At 36.6% G+C, this 14,153-nt stretch overlaps 1 protein-coding gene across 2 annotated transcripts in view; it reads left to right on the forward strand.

The window, feature by feature from the left end:
* TMTC2 (transmembrane O-mannosyltransferase targeting cadherins 2) overlaps positions 1–14,153 on the forward strand; it is a 230,382-nt gene that overhangs the window by 91,132 nt on the left and 125,097 nt on the right. For both annotated transcript variants that reach the window (XM_079303863.1, XM_079303862.1), the window contains exon 2: positions 8,959–9,529. In XM_079303863.1, the coding sequence (XP_079159989.1) occupies positions 8,959–9,529 (571 nt within the window). The remainder of the gene's footprint in view (positions 1–8,958; positions 9,530–14,153) is intronic.

Raw genomic sequence — 14,153 nt, forward strand, 5'->3', positions numbered from 1 at the left:
TGTTTTATAAAAATGCATTACAAAAATGGCATGTCTGTGGCAAAGATTGAAGGTAAAGTCTAACTCCATCACAAATGCTTTCTAGCCAGATTTAAGGTTCTCTGTATATTTTGTAGGAATTTTGGTTAATATGCATCTGAGAAGGAAAAATGCTACATTTATTTTAAAAATTTGTAATCTTTTGAGAATGCACTTAAAATATTTTGATTGGTTTGCTAGTGAGTAAACTATCATCACAGTGAAATTTTAGCCTCTATAAATGTAACTTTATGTTAACATTTCTCGCTTCTTTTTCCATCAAGTTAAGCTTGCTTTGCTTTTTGTGTTTCCTCAAGACTATTTCATTGAAATGGCAGTATTTGGTTCATGGTAGTGTAGCTGGACTTCATAGCTGGCACAGAATAAATTTTAGTAATCCTCAAGGAGGGTTCCCTTGCCCTCATTATTATTCAATATCTGCCTTTGAATGGCCATGACTACAAGCATCATTGACTGCTTATCAGGCAAGTTTATAAACTAGACTTGGAAGACAGTAGTGACTTGAAAGACAAGTGGTATCTCTTTGGTTTCTGACACCAGTCTGATTTCATGAAAAAAAAATTAAGCAGAAGTTGCTGTTTTAAAATGGTACCTTTTGTAGTGTGCTAATATATTTCTGAGAAATCTTTTATGTACATAATTGGGCAGTTTGTGAGGGCAGTTGTACTAGAAATGGACAATACTGCAAGAAAAAATATGCAGGAATTCTAGTTTCTTGCCATACAAAATAGTCTTTTAAAGCCTCAGCATCAATATTTGTAAGATAAAAAACCAGACTTAAAATAAATGGAAAATGCTTATTCTGTACATTATTATTAAAAAAAAAACCCAAACACAAACAACCCACCCCATAAATTTGCTAACATGATACCCTTTGGTATCATGTTAGTTAGGAAAAAGTGATTTGGTTAGGAAAAGTGATACAGGGTGTACCATTGATGTGTGTCAGAACATTAGTTTTATGCATTTATGTATCTTATAGTGAGGCTGGAGAGAGGGAAGACTTCTTGGAGACATGAGGATGATGGGTGAGCACACGTCTGATAGTTTGTAGTGTGGCACAGTCTGTACTTGCAGTTCTGTGGATAGTTGAAGCCAAGATGGATCTGACTGTTCTCTGAATTACTTGAGTCTTACAGTGAATAACATGAACATGACAAGGGATAGAGCTATGCCTTGTTTTTTTGGTGATTTGGTTTCTTCCCCTCTCCATCCATAAGGATATTTCTTCAATATAAGTTCTAAAGACAGGATGAAGGTTAAATTGACCTCTGTGGATATGCATGCACCAAATTTTATTTTACTGATTAGGTTTCGAATAGTACTTTTCAGTTAAACCAGTAAAACTAAGTTTAGATCAGCCCTTGTTAATGAAGGGTTGTTTTACTGCTAAAATGAGATACTTGAAGAAGGAAACTTATGCAGTAAAACCCTGTTGCATTTCTTTATCCTTCATCCCCTTCAAAAAATAAGAAAAGGAAAGTGTCTGTTATGTTGTGGTTCAGTGGTTTTTCCTCAACTCTTTATTTCTACATTTGTATGGGTACGTGTTCTTGGTTATTCTCTTCAGTACTTTCCTAAAAATAAAAATCAAAATCAGAACCTAAAAATTCATTCAGGCTTTAAATTTAGAGTGCACTAGAGTCATGGGCTTAGGTATAATTCTGTACAATCTTCTCTAACTTTCTGAAACCACTCTATCAAAAAAATAGATTAAATGTGGTAAAAAAAAATATTTCTTCCAAAATTAAATTGCTGAACTGAATTTTCTCCACAGTCTGCCATATACTGAAAAAAAAAAAAGTGAATAGTCATGGGACTGATAAACTCTTTTTTGTTATTCTACAGTATGTGTGCCTCTATTTTCAGATAATGGCTTCAAACGTGTGTGTCTTGGAAAGGCTTTATGTATATTCAGAAGGTGACCTGTTTCAAAAAAGTAATATCCATACTATTAATTTGGGTAAGATAATCATAATTTTTGCTCTAATTGCTGTATTATCAAGCCTTTAAATATTTGTCCTTGTACTTGTGTGAGTCACAAAAATTATTTGTTTAATTTTTTCAGCGGGAAGTGAGGAAGTGAAATAATCTGGTGCCATATTGTACTGCACAACAGTAAATCTACTAAGGCCTGCTGGGCCCACTTTTATAATCTAAAATAGATTTGAAAAGGGCAGCAGAGGTTCCAGCTATGAATTCTAACCATGCTTCAGAAGCTGGTACTACATACATACAGAAAATAAACAAATTGTGAGTAATTGAGAGGCAGTCATTTGGCACAGAAGAATGTTTTAAAAAACAACTTCAGATGTACTTTTTGAAAGAATATTTATCAGGTGAAAGCAGAGTATCTTGAAGTTTCAAAAGAACAGAATTAGCAATTTTGTGTTGCAGAGTGTAGTTCAGAGTCAAGCTAGTTTATTAAATAGCTGTGAGAAGAGCAGAAAGCTTTTCTGATTTAAGAATGAAAGTATCTTTTCACAGACCTATGGTACATGCTGTGGTGAAGAAACTTGGGGAGCAGAGACAAAGACAGGAGCTGTTCTTCTCCTTATGTTTTTATCAGGTTCCTCTTAAGAGGACTCTGATGGTGTCCCACTGTTCAGCATATGAAAGTATTAATTACTTCTTTCATTTCCCTCCACTATGTTTATTTTTTTTTTTTAATCTGTGCATGAATGATGATATAATACTGTGCCAGGCAGTTGGAATTAATTAGGGTTTCAAATTTCACATAGTCTATCTTTTAGCATTTGTTATGTCAGCTAAATCTTAAACAGAGGGGAGTGAGGTACTTTTAGGGTTAATACTAAGGCCATATCCTTTCCCCATAGGAGGACATACGTAGAAATGGAAAGGCTTATGCCTTTCAATGGAGAAATAGTTCAAAACCTTTATAGTTAGTTTTAAAAATATTTATATTCTGGGTGGAAAAAAAAAATTAAGGCCATCTCAACCTTCTTGTAACCCAAATGTTTGGAACGTCTAGTTACATAAAGATTTCAAAGCTCTGTTAGTCAATAAGAAAATCAATAGATGCAGAATGCTTCAGTGTAGTTAAAGCAATTCCTTATAGCATTCAGTGTTACATGTAAGCATTGCCACCACTTCCTTCTTTTGAATAACATCCTGCATCTTTAGCTGCAAAGTTATGAAGTTTATAAACATGCAGCTGATGGGCTGCTGGGTCATAGCCAGTTACTGGAAAACAAAGTCAAACCACAGCAGATAAAATTATTGATGGAAGTAAACAAGGAACAAGTTATTGCTTATTTTAAAAGATCAATTTCTTTAAAAGACATAATGCAGTATAGACAAATCTTAGAAAATTTTTGTGTCTTTGTACTGTGTATAAGACAGTAGCCTTTGCATTTTTACTGATTTTCTTTGCGATTTTACTGTTTTGTTTTCTTTAACATTTTTGTTTCATTGTCTTTGTTTTTGGCAGTGGTTGCAATCATCTGAGGGTATAGTTACAGTTGTCTCACTCATCCATCTTTCCACTCTGTTTATACCTAATTTAGGAAAGTCTTATCCAAGAAAGTTTTACAAATAAAGCACTATTTACAGACCTGTTACTTGTTGCTCCTTTTTGTTCTGGTACTAAACTGAAGTTGGCTGTAGAATTACTTTCTTAATCCAAAATACAAAATTAATATTATAATTTGTTGACCTATTTTCGAGAGGTTCTGTAGTAACTCTCTATAGAATCAATAGCTTTCACTAGTGATTACATAAGATAGGTAAATAATTTTAAAACTATGTATTGTTTTCATTGTTCAAACTCTGAGTTCAGCTATTTTTTATACAGTCAGAAAAGGACCATATCATTTGCAGACATTAACTAGGTACAAAGTTTTCTAGTAAGAGTAATTTCCCTTTTTTGATGTTATGTTTTCCTTAATCAGTTTAAAAATGAGTTGAACCTAAGTATTTCCATCAAAATCTGTATAGACCCATTCTCAGAGCCAGCTAGCAGCTCAGGATCCTATATGTCACTTAGCTAGTTGTTGCCAAGTATTTCATTTCTGAAAACAGCTGAATTATTAGATTTTCCTTTGAGATTTACCTAATAATAAGAACAAATTTTCTTGAGGCAATCCAAAAGCTGCAACTTGAAACTCAGAGGATGCACAGATTTTGGTTTCCTGCAGGTGTCCTAGTTGATATACACTGTAGAGGTTTGTGGTTTGGGGTTTTATTTTTGGGTGTTGTTTTTTTAGGGGGTGGTGTTCTTTTGTTGTTGATTTTGATGGGTCTTTTTTTTGTGAAGTGGCATGGGTAAAACTTTCCTATATGCTGGATTTGAAGGTAAATTCCACTTTAACATCTGTTGAGAAAGATGAACTTTAATACTCAACATGTCAGACATAATTGCCAGAGAATTCTACCAGAATGGCAAGTAGTTCCCTTGAGTCTATAATTAAACATTTAGATGAATGTGTTTTCATGTACTTAAGCTTATTACTTTAAGACATTTCTGCATATTAAGTAGTGTTTTCTGACTTTGACTTTATCCTGTCAATACAGACAATGAATATATATGTGTGAGAGTGTGTGTATATATATATATATATATATATTAGTCTGCAGGCAAGTATAGTAAGTTCTACTTCCCTGCCTTCTGAGCACCACCTGCCTAAGAACTTTTGAGTAGTTTGGATGATTTACTTAGCTGCTATATGTTTTGGGGATGTGAAACTGTTTGTACTCAAGCAAATAGACTCTTGGCTATGTTTTCAGTCTTGTTGTCCTATATAAGTAACATATAGTATTGAAAGCCTCCTAAGGGTGTCTCATTAATATCCATTGTAAAAATACCCTAGGGTGTTTTCCAATTGCTATTCAAGAAAAAAAAAGCACTAAATTAATACTGTTTAAAAATGACTGAGGAAAAACAACAATGAACCTCCATGTTCAACCTTGCCAGTCCATCACTGACTATCTATTTTATGTGAGAGATGTCTGGTCAATGGCTTCCTGCATGCACAGTTGGGAATTCTCCTTTTCCTTTAAAATATGTTGTCTGCTTCAAATGCTGATGGTAATTTTCAGCATATGGGGACCATTAGCAATATTGAAGCTGGATATAAGGCTTAACTCGTTAAATCACTTTAGAATGTCGCATCTGTTTTTTTTACCCTAGTGTTAACACCTGGATCAGTTTAACACCGGCACAGAAGTTTAGGACATACATAGCTGTTAATTTTGAAAACATCTGGAATTTTTTTTTGGTGTGCGTATGCATGTATATGAGCACATGCGAATGCCTGTAGCTCCGGAATTTTTAGGTTTGATGAATAAAAGCTCAGTGAGTCATGTTCAAGGTGTGTACTGACCTGTGGCAAATAAGTGATTTATGGCAGGGACATGAGCATTGTTTCAAGTGGATTAGAAATTATGATTTTGTCTCTGCAATTTTTTTGTCTTCAGGTTTCTGTTTCTGGAGACTGATAACTGAATCTAATTCCTTTCCTTCCCCCTCCCCTCAGCATGTCCATTTGTTATACACTGAATAAGATATCCCATTCTCCTGGGATGTGTGAAATGGGCAGGCATTGCAAATTGAAGAAAGTGAGTTCCCTATCGGAGTGTGCAATCCTATTCAGAGACTGCTTGGAAGCAAAATACCAATTGTGTTGGAATTTTGAGAAATGACTTTCTCAGGTGACCTGCTGCCTTTTAGAAAGAGCAGAGTTTGCAGCTCTGGTGAAGAATGATGAGTTGCTTCTCTTATACCCATTAGCAAAATTGGACTAATTTGCAGTACATAACCTCAAGGTAAACTGTGAGTGTAGCAGGAAGCAAGGCTAATTTGGCATTTTGTAATTTCCTTTATCCCGGAATCTTTTCCAGAGCCAGCAATTGCTATCATTTTCTATCTGTGGAGAGTGAGGGTGGCTGCTTGCACAGGAGGCTTTACTGGAGACAAGCTCGCACTGCTACCAGGCTGTGAGGAAGTATTGCTTTCAGAATTTCTGCTGGAACTAGAGACCAAGGGGGTTAACAGCTTGGTGATTCAGTAACTAGAGAAAAAACAGAGCCTGCCACAGCCAGGAGCCGGGGCAGCCAAGCCCTGGGGATCGGGGAGGGACAGGCTGGGATGCAGGTTCAGCTCAGCAAGTCCCTTGTCGGGGTAGGGCCCGGGCAGCTGAGGACTGGCCCTGCTGAGGTGTCCCTGGGGCAGGGACTGGTGGCCCTGGGGTCTCACATGGGTCCTGGTGCCTCAGAGACCTGACATGAGGTCGTGGGACTGTGGGAAGGGTGTGGGAATCTCGGGAGGGGGCCAGGCTGTCAAGGCTCATTAGAGCCCTTAGAATCATATGGAAACCATACAGAAAGAAATTTTAACTTTATTTAAAATGTTGATCTGTAGAAAATACAGCATGTGAGGTGGCTAAACACTGAGTAAGGTGGAACAGTCAGCTTCTGTATTCTTTATGCTGATGGCAGGTACTGGAATTCGTTGTGTTTGCATGCACAAGAAAAAAACTAGTATTATAGAACTACCAGCTGAAATCTCTACCCAAATACAATTTGATCAATACTGTATCTTCTGGGCTTCTTTTTGATTTTTTTGGGTTTTTTTTTTTTTTTTTTTTTTTTTTTTTTTTTTTTTTTTTTTTTTTTTTTTGTGGGGCTTCTCTTGTTGTCTGTTCCTTTTTTGAATTTTTAGTATGGACAGGTCTAACAGAAAAGGATCAAGGATACATGAAATTTGTTGCTAAAGCTCTGAATAAGATGTGACTGAATCTATGCCTTTGGAATGTACTCTAGGTTTCTTTATTATACAGTTTAGTTTTGGTGGGGATGAGTTCAACATGAGTGTCTGCTGCATGAAAACTATCAGCTTAGAGAGATAGCAAAAAAAAAAACCTAAAAGCTACCATTTCCTGGGAACAACCTGGGAACTGTCTGGGCTCTTTGTAGAAGAATGCTCTGCCTTGGAGGAGAGTGGTTGTGCTGGCAATGTTGTTGCCACTTACTTTCTTATTGTTTCCTCCATAAAAACACTTTTGCAGTTCAGGGTTTCAACTCTAAATCCTGACATCTGATAGCCATTCTTAGCCTTTGGAAGCTTGTTGTCATATATGTTATGTTTTTCTCAGAGAAAGGACTCTTTCTTGCCTGACACCTGCTTTATTTTTGTCGAATTCCTAGTCTCAGAGAGTGGTTCTGAGCATTATACTACAGAGGAATTAGGTTTCAAGAAAGGACAACGCAGAAGGACATGATAAATAATGTGGAAACAACGATCTTGTTTTCCTCCAGTGTTCTTTTGTGACTCGCCTAAAATGAGAAAAATGTGTGTGGGGTTGGGAAAACAAATACAGGCAACCTGATCCAATGCATAAGCAGAAGTCAAAATGAAAATTTTCAAATATTCTAAAAAGCATCATCAGATCTTTAAAGGATTTGAGCTGACCTCTCTATAACCTCTGTGTGCTCAGAGACAAAAGGACATGCTGAGAGGAAGCGTGTCTGAAAGCATTACAGCAGGATGCTCTGGACAATGGAAATGCTGAGCTGTGTGGTATTTGGAGTATTTGCATAGAGATTCTGTGGTGCAGTATATCAGTTTTGAGCATTTTTCTTCCCAGAACAAGACAACATTCCTGAAATTAATACCACTAAAAAAAAAAAAAAAAGAAAAAAAAAAAAAAAGAAGAAAGGATTTGCACACAGGTTCTAAGGAAATGGAGAATGTGAGGGGAGTCTTGGAGTATGAATTAGTCATGCATTTTAAGTGGCTTGAGTGTCACACCTTTTTTTTCTACTTCCTTATCTGAATTGAAAAATTAATAATTATAAGACAGTATTTATTGTTGAGGTGGATAGAGATTTTTAATAGAGAATGAGATATAGATCATCTCTCTTGTTTAGTATTTTGAATAAAACAGTCTTGATCTGGCTGGATTCTTAATTACCCTAATAAAATAAATGCTAAACGAGTTAAGCTCAGTAGTAATAACAATGCATCTTTAAATAATTGCTTAAATAGAAGTAACTAATTAAATTCTAGTCATCTCTTTGCACTCAGCAGGTCTCACACCTTCTCGCACTGCATAAATCTAAATGCAAATCTTTGGATTTGTGCAAACACTGTAGGAGACAGATTTTTACAGTAACGAATTAGACTTAGAGGCTGCTAATGGCTGGCATGAGTTCTTGCCAGTGTGGTTGTAAGCTAAATGCTGAAAGGTCCAGCATTTTTTTTCAAGCTGACAGACTTGAATACATAAGCTAATGCAATGTAAAAATGTTTTTTTCCCCCTCACAAGAAATTGACAAAGAAAGTGTATTTTAATCTGTAAAATATTCTGTTGTCTGTCTTCAGAAAAGTGTAGCAGAAAATGTTGTCAGTCAAAATATGCACAAGAAAATTATTCAAGGGGAATGCCTGTCCAGAAGCAGAAAATTGCACGCTCCTACCAACTTCTGTATTTATTGTTTATCCACGTTAGCAAAATCCATTCCAATATCTAGGTTAAAATTTCAGTATAAAAGACAGTTGGGGTTTTAGTTCTGATTTACTGGAGGATCCATTGTTTCAACAATAATGTTTGCATGATTTTCATATTTCTTTTACATTTTAATTACAACTCATCAAATCTTAACTGATTACTCTGGGTTAGATTCAGAAGAATGTCACTGAAGGGTATTTTAATTTAATGGAAACATCATAACGTCTGTTTCTAATGCTTTAAAAGCCAATTTATATGGAAATTTTGCTCTAGAAGGAAGTCAATAGATATGTAGTTTTTTAACACCACCTGTTAAAATTCAAATCTTGAATTGAAGCAGCACCAAAGCAATGCCATTATTTTTCTTGTAGCAGCGTGATTGCATTTTCACAGCCTTTTCTTTGTAGCCATTTTGTTCTGTTAAAGTGAAGTTTTTTATTTTCTTTTGTAGTCGAGCTATCAAGACCAACCAGGACCTCTTGCCAGAGACGCCGTGGATCCATATCTTCTACAATGACTTTTGGGGGACGCTGCTTACTCACAGCGGGAGCCACAAGTCCTACAGACCTCTCTGCACGCTCTCCTTCCGCATTAACCATGCTGTTGGGGGAATGGACCCGTGGGGCTACCACCTTGTAAATGTCCTCTTACATGCTGCAGTCACTGGCCTTTTCACAAACTTCTCCAGGATTCTCTTTGGTGATGGGTACTGGACCTTGATAGCGGGCCTGCTGTTTGCATCTCACCCCATCCACACGGAAGCCGTGGCAGGGATTGTGGGGAGGGCAGATATTGGAGCCTGCCTCTTCTTTCTGCTTTCCCTCATGTGTTACGTGAAGCACTGCTCTACCAGAGGTTCCTCACCAAGCACTTGGGGCTGGATCTTGGGAGCAGGGCTGTGTGCAGGATGCAGCATGCTGTGGAAGGAGCAAGGAGTGACTGTTCTGGCCATTTCAGCTGTGTACGATATCTTTGTATTTCATCGACTGAAAATGCATCAGATCATTTCTACTTTATACAAGGTGAGTCTCCTTTGTGTTAAACTATTTGTGAGGCACCATTCACTGTTAAGCAGCAGTTAAATGAATTTTTGAGTATACACCATAATTCTTAGTAGTTTAGTCAACTCCCAAAAATAAGTTCACATTGAAAGAACACTTTAAGAGCTTTACTATGGTCTTTTTACATTTTGTTTAAGCAATGTGTTATTTGCCCTTGCTATTACTCAATGCTGGGGATGAGTTTTTCAATTACTTTCCTTAGTTCCAGCAGCTCCCTCATTCACTTTACTATCAACCAGTGGATATCTGAGTCAAGCACTGGATATCTGACTGCCTTTTGCAAAGAATTCATTCATGCTCTTATCCTCTTGTATCTTGCAAACTCAGCTTAGTTTGGTCAGGCGTGCAAGTTTGGCAGCTGATATCATCAGCTTTGCTCCCTGAGGCAAAGATAAAACTCTTATTGTTCTAGTTTAACAGAGATGCATACGACTTGGTGCATGCCCTTGGCACAGATTTTTTTCTTCCCCTGGTAGGAGCTATGACTTAAATGTATTATTGACTTAATAAAATAAGTATTTCCTATTTTTTAATGTAAATTATTTCTTCTTCTCCAAGAACAAAGAAATGAAATGAGCAAACCAACAAGGTCACTAAATCCCCTAGCTTCCCACTCACGAAGCTGTATGTACTTTAGTGGTACTCAGAAACCCCAGTTAAAATCAAGAGTCCTTAACAGCAGTTGCTGAGTAAGCTGAGTATATGTAATTTTCTTTTCAGTGAAATGGATGTCTTTCTTGTCAAAAGGACAACAGGGTTTCATGTGTGTTGTCACATTTTTCAGTGAAATGTAGATTGCAAAGATGTATTTTGTTTCATTGCTTTTCTTATTTATCTCAAACACCTTGATTTGAAAATTTTGATTTCTCTTCCAAATGGATTGAAAAGAGATTGTAGATTGATAAAACAGTGTGATTTCTGTTTGTACTATATAGCTGTAATATAAAAGGAAAATAGTAGTGTAAAACAAAACAACAAAACACCTAGTCAGCTGTAGTTTTCTCTTAAACTGCTTTAAGGTGTTTACTTAGTTATTATGCTCTTTTCTGACAAAATGGAGAAGGAAAGAATAATTTCATATAAATACATACACATATTTAGGTTTTTTTACTCATGTATAATGACATATACAAGATTTCTGAATGTATGATATTGTATAGTACATTGTGCATCTAACACTGAGCAGAAGCAAATAGGAAACTAATTAATTTTTTCCTTAGAGTAGAGTACATTTGCAACAGCAGGCTTTATACTGAAAGGCACAAAAATGAGACTTTTTCAAGTGCTTCAAAGAGTTTAGTTAATAACTCAAGTGTTACCCTATCCTGTGGAATTAAACAGTGGCAAAAACATTCATATGACAGAAAATTCTGAACGTCTTGAAAGTTTTTATTATTGAATACTCATTGCTCAAACCCAAAGTCTTTGCAGATGTTTCAGAGGGAGAAAAGCTTGTTCCCACCTTTTTACTCCTTTACCATGCCAGGGCCAGGGCCAAATTGGTCCAGAAGAAATCTGAATGACACAGGTGAAATCCAAGCTTCCACATCCTAACTTTCTGAACACAAGGTCTCTCTTCTTAAGTGTGGAGCTCTCAATTTGGGCACCTGGCTTGTGAGGTTTTTTTGCACCCGTCATCAGAGTTGTCTTGGACAGAGAGTCAGTGTCTTCAAAAATTTATTTTTTCATCTGTAATGCTAGAAATAGTAATTTGTAGATTACAGACCTTTATGGAGATTTGATTTTTGCTGGATACAGTTTGATGGGGAGAGAATGAAATTGAATGAAAATATGAATATTTTGGTTATTGGCTAGAAATGCATTTTTTATCTCACTAAATTATGAGGCTGCATGTTTCTTGCATGTATGTTTGGGCTGAGTGCTGCTCAGCCTGAACAAATTATAAAGAATTGTGTCAGTATACCTGTTCTGGAATTTGTTCTTTGTGTTTTCCTAGTGTAATACTGAGAGAGGGCAACTTCAGGAGAAAGGGGAAAAAAAGACATAAAAAACATCAGTTGAGGAAAAAGTTGTAGTGTTTTGTAATGTGTTGGAAGGCAAATGTGTAGAATGGAGTCAAGGAAGAAAGGAAAATAATTTAAAAGTTGGTGGCTCAAGCCTGTGTTACCTAAGCAAGCAGTAACTGAATGCTTTGTAATGGAACAGCAGGATGGTCCTTTCAGACTACCCAACCTTTAGCTCAGCCCAATCCAGCTAGGCTGATAGAGCTGTATCCTAGGCTGTGCTGCAAACAGAACTGAGAGGAAGTGCAGGTAAAAAAATAATCTTTAAACACCTCACCCCAAATATCCCAGATACATCTTGAAAGAGTTACTTTAGACCTGAATCAGTTCAGGTTGTCTCCAGTCCTTGACATTGTGTTACAAAGAGATGTACTGACTAACAGTGAGAGGAAAGATGCAGTGTGAGCACAGAAACAAAGAATGGAGAGAGATGGATTTGGGGGAGTGGCTGGTTGAGTACCTGGGCTGGTATGCTGCTGGACTATAGCTTTCAACTTTGACAACTATGACATTTTTTAGAATATACCATTGGGGAAACTGAGACACAATTATTTATGTTTAAAGAATAGTCAAACTAATGACCATCTTGGTCAGTAAAGTATGAACTGGTACAAGCAACTTGAAAAATGCTCCACTTGATGGTAGGATATGGTATTGGGTGACAAGGCTATTTTTTCCATTGTGTTCTTATCTTTGGGCCAAGTATCCAATGATATAAAATGATGGCTACCACACAAGACCAGTTATCATGTGCATTCTAATTTGTCACATTGAGAACATGAAAACATCCCAGTGCAGTTTGAGTAAACTGACAGGGCTTCTAAACAAGGTAGCTGCAAAGCTGGACCACTAGCTGAGCAGATTAATGCTGCCCCTTATTTAGAAGCTATTCTTGAGGCATTTTCTCTGTCATCTGTGTACTGGTTATTCAGTAAAACTTGGCTGCTGATTTTTTTTCTTTTGCCAAGTCTTGTATTCCTGTCTGTCTGTGATGCTCTCACTCTGGCTGGAAAAGTTGTCAGTCTGGACTCCATTTCATTTGGTTAGCTCTATTTTATTCTGACTGGCTGACAAGAAGGTATGCACTGCCTTTGAGTCAGAAGATTTTAATGGAATTGTATTTATTGCAGTCATAAATGAGTTGTCTGAAATGAGAATAATTGAAAAAATGGTGTTCTACTGGGGTGTAAAGCATTCCTTGTTGGCAGTAAGTTAGATTTTTGTTTTATTTTTCAGGATTCTAGACCTTGAGTAATTTCCAGCATATGTTGCATAGCAGGTATGCAGACTGATTGAGTTGTCAGGTGTGATAGGTTTTAGAGATTGTACCTGTCAGCAGCTGGAGTTGGGCAAGTTAAACCACCAGAGGTGTAGGACTGGGAGGGTGAGGTTGATTATGGGAGAGAGCTGTGATCAACTTTGTTATTACAGAAAATATGCAAATACAGAGGCTTAATTGTTTTGTACTTGCAATATTCAGCTTGAGTGCAGAAGCATTAATCAACAGTCTTCTGTCCAATTAACAGTACAAAGCTAATACAAACCCTACTGTGCTGCTCTTTTTCATCTTGTCGGTTTTTTAAGTTTTCTTTTGTTTGCTGGGTTGTTTTGTTGTTCTTTTTAAACTGGGAGTGGATCTGAATAATATTAGCAGTTAAAAAGGTGGAGCAAATGCATTTAAAGCTCATTTTTAATACAACAGTAATGATAAAGTATTTATTGTTCTGTAGCTTATGTATACAAACTGCCATACAGGAATAACTAAACCAGATGTAAGTTCTACTAATGTTGCACTGCTACAGTACAGTAACATTTTACCAGATCAACATATTGTTAGTACAGGGGGTTTGTTATACCAAAACAAGGAAATGTATCTTTTTCCATGGCTTATTTGATTAAAATCTCCCCCCAGGAGGTCTGTCTCACATGTGGAATTAGTTATTGGTGTCTATAGCTTAACATGAACCACAAATTTGATTGCAGGATGCATTATCTAGCCTCCTGTGCTATTATAGCAGCATTGGTTTTGTAAAAGACAATTTTATTGGAGGCCTATGTTTTATTTAAGGTAATGATGTAAACCTGGGGCCTTCATGGATGACGTGGTCAACCACCAAACCAAGTTTTATAATACTGTACTTTCTTTTATGGTCTTGGAACGGTCTTAGTTGTGGATGATATGCTGCTGGGTATTAGATAAAGCTACTGATTTTTGAGAACACTCTAAACTTCACATAGGCTATTTTCTGCTTTCTTCAGTCTTTGAAGTTGCTACTTTTAGAAGTATTGTGCTTAGAAAAGCAATGTCAAAATAAAATGCTTCTCTTGATTTAAATTTGCAGTTTTATCCTTCTCTTCTGAGTAGCTCTGAAGCCTTAGTAATGTAGTACTTAGTGTTGCTTATTGTTCATCTCTTCTCCATTTACAAGTTATGCTGTTTTGCAGTATTTCATCATTATTTAAAATCTAACTCAATGATTTATTTTCTACGCATTTCCCACCATCCAAGGAATTTTATTATGCTGAACTTGCCCAGAGGTCATGATATTTTGGCACAACTG

Source organism: Erithacus rubecula (genome assembly GCF_903797595.1).
Source record: "Erithacus rubecula genome assembly, chromosome: 4".
Taxonomy (NCBI): Eukaryota; Metazoa; Chordata; class Aves; order Passeriformes; family Muscicapidae; genus Erithacus; species Erithacus rubecula.